General features: G+C 37.0%; 1 protein-coding gene across 1 annotated transcript in view; it reads left to right on the forward strand.

The window, feature by feature from the left end:
• LOC139374618 (engulfment and cell motility protein 3-like) overlaps nucleotides 1–6000 on the forward strand; it is a 50734-nt gene that overhangs the window by 3758 nt on the left and 40976 nt on the right. Inside the window, exons 5-8 of the mRNA XM_071115652.1 lie at nucleotides 4329–4379; nucleotides 4565–4734; nucleotides 5536–5635; nucleotides 5976–6000. The exon at nucleotides 5976–6000 is cut by the window's right edge and continues 127 nt beyond it. Coding sequence (XP_070971753.1) covers nucleotides 4329–4379; nucleotides 4565–4734; nucleotides 5536–5635; nucleotides 5976–6000 — 346 coding nt within the window. The remainder of the gene's footprint in view (nucleotides 1–4328; nucleotides 4380–4564; nucleotides 4735–5535; nucleotides 5636–5975) is intronic.

The following is a 6000-nucleotide window of genomic DNA, read 5'->3' on the forward strand; positions in this document are numbered from 1 at the left end:
TTTCAGTGAACATGGAGGCTGTCTGTAAACAAACATAGGTCTTTCTGTCTGTCCAGTGTGTGACTTCAATACTTTAAGTTGACAGTAGAGGGTGTGGTGTCCCTGTCATGCCAGTGATGTCTGAAATGTCATCAACGCCAGTGGCCTTGGTAGCTGTTGGAGCTAAACTAAGCTTGTGACTTTTGAAAAGGCCAAACACAAACCTCTACCAAGGGGTATGCTGTGGCTGTGTTCATTGTTATTCCACTGGGTGTGTGATGAGCATGGGATAATAGGAGGGCTGGTTGGCACTGTTACAGTTGTGTGTCTGAGGAGAGATTCCAGCTATTTCCTGGGCCAGTGCAGGCATGAATGACAAATTAAACTAAACCAACTTAATTTCTTGCTCTCTCTCGCTCTCTCTTTCTCTCTCGTCCCCCTCTCTCCTTTCCCCCCTTCTCCCTCTCCCTCACTCTCTTTCTTTCCCCCCTCTCTAATTCTACTGAACAAAAATATAAACACAATATTAAGCAGATCTACTGTATATAGTTATAGCGTACCTACTGTATATGGTAGACCTACTGTATATAGTTATAGTAGACATAATGTATATAGTTATAGTAGACATAATGTATATAGTTATAGTAGACCCACTGTATGTAGTTTTAGCAGACCTACTGTATATGGTTATACTAGAACAACTGTATATAGTTATAATAGACCTACTGTATATAGTTATAGCAGACCGAATGTATATAGCTATTGTAGACGTACTGCATATAGTTATAGCAGACCTACTGTATATAGTTATAGCAGACCTACTGTATATAGTTATAGTAGACCTACTGTATATAGTTATAGCAGACCTACTGTATATAGTTATAGTAGACCTACTGTATATAGTTATAGCAGACCTACTGTATATAGAATGCATAATGCATTTAGTTATAGCAGACGTACTGTATATAGTTATAGTAGACCTACTGTATATAGTTATAGCAGACGTACTGTATATAGTTATAGTAGACCTACTGTATATAGTTATAGTAGACCTACTGTATATAGTTATAGTAGACCGACTGTATATAGTTATTGTAGACCGACTGTATATAGTTATAGTAGACCTACTGTATATAGTTATAGTAGACCTACTGTATATAGTTATTGTAGACCTACTGTATATAGTTATAGCAGACATAGTGTATATAGTTATAGCAGACCTACTGTATATTGTTTTTGTAGACTTGCTGTATATAGTATAGTATACCTACTGTATATAGTTATAGTAGACCTACTGTATGTAGTAATCGCAGACCTTCTGTTTATAGGATGCCTACTGCATATAGTCATAGCAGACCTACTATATGTAGTTATAGTAGATATACTGTATATCGTTATAGTATACCTGCTGTATATAGTTATAATATACCAACTTTTTATAGAATTCCTGCTGCATATAGTTATAGCAGATCTACTGTATATAGTTATAGCAGACCTACTGTATATTGTTATAATAGACTTACTGTATGTAGTTATACCAGACCTACTGTATATAGAATGCCTAATGCATTTAGTTATAGCAGACCTACTGTATATATAATGACTAATGCATTTAGTTATAGCAGACCTACTGTATATAGTTGTAGTAGACCTACTGTATATAGTTATAATAGACCTACTGTATATAGTTATAGTAGACCTACTGTATATAGTGATAGTAGACCTACTGTATATAGTTATAGTAGACCTACTGTATATAGTTATGGTAGACCTACTGTATATAAATATCGTAGACCTGCTGTATATAGTTATAGTAGACCTACTGTATATAGTTATAGTAGACCTACTGTATATAGTTATAATAGACCTACTGTATATAGTGATAGTAGACCTACTGTATATAGTTATAATATACCTACTGTATATAGTTATAGTAGACCTACTGTATATAGTTATAGTAGACCTACTGTATATAGTTATGGTAGACCTACTGTATATAGTTATAGTAGACCTACTGTATATAGTTATAATAGACCTACTGTATATAGTTATAGTAGACCTACTGTATATAGTTATAGTAGACCTACTGTATATAGTTATGGTAGACCTACTGTATATAAATATCGTAGACCTGCTGTATATAGTTATAGTAGACATAATGTATATAGTTTTATTAGACCTACTGTATATAGTTATAGCAGACCTACTGTATGTAGTTTTAGCAGACCTACTGTATTTAGTTATAATATATCTACTGTATATAGTTATAATAGACCCACTGTATATAGTTGTAGAAGACCTACTGTATATAGAATGTGTCGTGGTAATTTCCTGTATTACTAAACATTGAGAGAGCAAACCACACACAAGTCAGAGTTCTATTATAAAGTCCCATCTTTATTTATATATGAGCTTCACCATAGCGCTGTTTGACTCTCAGATCAATTCAGTGTCTATAAATGAATTCTCTGAGAGTGCTTACAAAACAATTCTTAGTATCATTTATAGCCAAGACACACCCATCTCAACTCACATGACGAAACACAGATCCTAGGAACATTACAAAGGAAGACTTTACTTGAAAGAGGAGTATCCCATAGCTAGATAGCACTAGCTATAAATTATCGTTCAGTTTGCTCTCCTAAAACGAGGTTCTACTTCTCGTTCTTGGTACAACATAGTACCAAAACATTACCTCATCCAAAGGCATACAGTATATCAATTGTCAATTCTAGATACTCCCATCTCAAATACAGCCCCTCCTGGACAAGCTCACCGAGACAGTGAGCCTCTTAGGTCATATACTAGATCAAGATAAGGGCAACCTCAGAGGGGACATACAATAGGGACCGACACATTCCCATAAGAAGACAAGCCTCCATTCTGTCTTCCTCCCCTTCTGATATTCTTCATAGCATCACATGGTTTAACAGATATATTGACATATGAAGACAAGCCTGACCTCTCCCCTCTCTGGGCCCCTAGTGATTAAGCCCTGGGGAAGGGATAGCTGCAAACTGCCAACAGTATTATCCAAAAGAAGACATCCTAATGACAAATATCTCACATAAGTGTTATTATTTAAATAAAACATCTTATTTATCAATGTTACCTAACTAATTCTGATTCAGCCACGACAAATGCTTAATGCATTTAGTTATAGTATACCTACTGTATATAGTATAGTATACCTACTGTATATAGTTTTTGGAGACATACTGTATATAGCTATAGCAGACACACTGTATATAGTTATAATAGACCTACTGTATATAGTTATAGCAGACCTACTGTATATAGTTATAGCAGACCTACTGTATATAGTTATACTAGACCTACTGTATATAGTTATACTAGACCTACTGTATATAGTTATACTAGACCTACTGTATATGGTTATACTAGACCTACTGTATATAGTTATAGCAGACCTACTGTATATAGTTATACTAGACCTACTGTATATAGTTATAGCAGACCTACTGTATATAGTTATACTAGACCTACTGTATATAGTTATACTAGACCTACTGTATATAGTTATACTAGACCTACTGTATATAGTTATAGCAGACCTACTGTATATAGTTATACTAGACCTACTGTATATAGTTATACTAGACCTACTGTATATAGTTATACTAGACCTACTGTATATGGTTATACTAGACCTACTGTATATAGTTATAGCAGACCTACTGTATATAGTTATACTAGACCTACTGTATATAGTTATAGCAGACCTACTGTATATAGTTATACTAGACCTACTGTATATAGTTATAGTAGACCTACTGTATATAGTTGTTATTCTCCCACTGTATATAGTTATAGCAGACCTACTGTATATAGTTATACTAGACCTACTGTATATAGTTATACTAGACCTACTGTATATAGTTATACTAGACCTACTGTATATAGTTATAGCAGACCTACTGTATATAGTTATACTAGACCTACTGTATATAGTTATAGCAGACCTACTGTATATAGTTATACTAGACCTACTGTATATAGTTATAGCAGACCTACTGTATATAGTTATACTAGACCTACTGTAATAGTTATACTAGACCTACTGTATATGGTTATACTAGACCTACTGTATATAGTTATGAGTTATCTGTGACCAACAAATACATATCCATAGATTAGGGGCTAATGAATTTTTTTCAATTGACTTATTTCCTTATTTGAACTGTAACTCAGTAAAATCTTTGAAATTGTTGCATGTTGCATTTATATGTTTGTTCAGTACATGTTCCTCAGTGGAGTGTGAAATTAGTAATCATTGTGTGTATGACTATATTTGTTATTGTGTCTGCTCTGTGGTCTTCATGTTCTAGAACCGTCTGGACATTAAGAATGGCTGCATTCTCCGTCTGACCAAGGCACCGGTGAGTCTGCAAACAAGAGCCTAACAAACCAACCATGCTCTGTTCCTTACATAATCCCCTCTTGGCTGTGTGTGTGTGTGTGTGTGTCTGCACGCTATGTAGGCCTATTGCAATTGTATTACATTATGGGTATATCTACTTCATCCATCCTTTGTCTGTGTGTTTTTATGCTGTGTGTGTTGTAGGGCCGTTGTGCCGAGGACCTCTACAAGGGCATCCAGAGCTCAGACTCAGGTGTGCGCTGTGATTCGCTAAAGCAGCTGGCCTGCGTGTCCACTGACGTCACTTTTGCCCAGGAGTTTATCAGCCGTGATGGCCACTCTCTGCTGGTGAAGATCGTTGAGGACGCTGACGAGTCAGTTCCCTTCTCTGTATCTCTCTATATGTCTATGTGTCTCTCATAATGTCACTATGTCTTTGTGTGTGTCTCTGTCTCTCTCTACTCTCTCTTCAACTAACCTTATATAGCAGAGACAGCAGACTCACATAAGTGAGCGCTTCTCTGTCTGTCCTGTTCTCCTAGCAGACTGTGTGGTTATTTTGGGGGATGGGGGAAATGCAGTGCAGTAGTGCATATTTCTGCTGGCTGCAGTTGAATGCTGTGCTTTGATAGATGCTGCTGCAGAGATATGAGACGATTACCTCACGTGGGAACACGTCCCTGGGTGAAGTATGGGCTGAGTCTGGCCTTCCCCTCATACTGTTAGCATAGTTACTGTGGAGGAATTCAAGGATGCAGTAGTTGGGTTCGTCTGTTGAATTCTAGAATAACATTGAGTTGGCATGGAGAATTGGCTAGGGAGAATATGCAGCTGTGTTGCGTAGTTAGTGATTTGGTTAGTTTGATCAAAATCAACATGGGATGGAGAGATCCATGGATATGAGTCTGACCTCATGCTTTTGAAGATGTAACATGTCTTATAGTCACAAATCAATTATACCTCTATTATACCACTTGAATCCCAGGGAAGGCATGAAACACATTCCTACCAAACCTGAGAAAACATTTCAGCCTGGTATAGTCTAGTCTCTCCTAATCTCGCCACCTAGAACCAAATCAGTGGAAATACTCAGTGGCGTCTGTGGTTTTCTTTGTCAATGTTGTATTTGCTGAAGTTGTAATATTCTGTTCTGAGTTGTGTGTATTGTCTGTTAGGGCCCCTCTGATCATGACCCACACACTGACAGGCTTCATGGAGTTGATGGACCATGGGATTGTATCATGGGAGAATCTTTCTGCTGTCTTCATCAAGAAGGTAGGTTCCTAAACTATTGGCTTCTTTAACCTAAGTGGAGGAGGAGAAATAAAAATATGTCAGCAGTAAGAAAGTAAGGCATTAGACATTTAGGGTTGGTTCCCAGGACTAGGCTTAGTCTTTGTCTGGGAAACCGTCCCATAATGTTAATGTGTGTAATGTTTGACCATGAGAAATGTCTGATAGGAGCTCTGGTGACCACTAGTCATGGGACTGACTCTCCGCACTCAGTTTCAACCTATTATATCCCCATCGCATTCTATACCACTACTATCCTACTCTGCTATCTGTGCTCTTCTATACTAACTGTATCCTGTGTCTATTTCCTGGTACCTGTCAGATTGCTAACTTCGTCAATGCCAAGG

The sequence above is a fragment of the Oncorhynchus clarkii genome, chromosome 2 (assembly GCF_045791955.1).
Source record: "Oncorhynchus clarkii lewisi isolate Uvic-CL-2024 chromosome 2, UVic_Ocla_1.0, whole genome shotgun sequence".
NCBI lineage: Eukaryota > Metazoa > Chordata > Actinopteri > Salmoniformes > Salmonidae > Oncorhynchus > Oncorhynchus clarkii.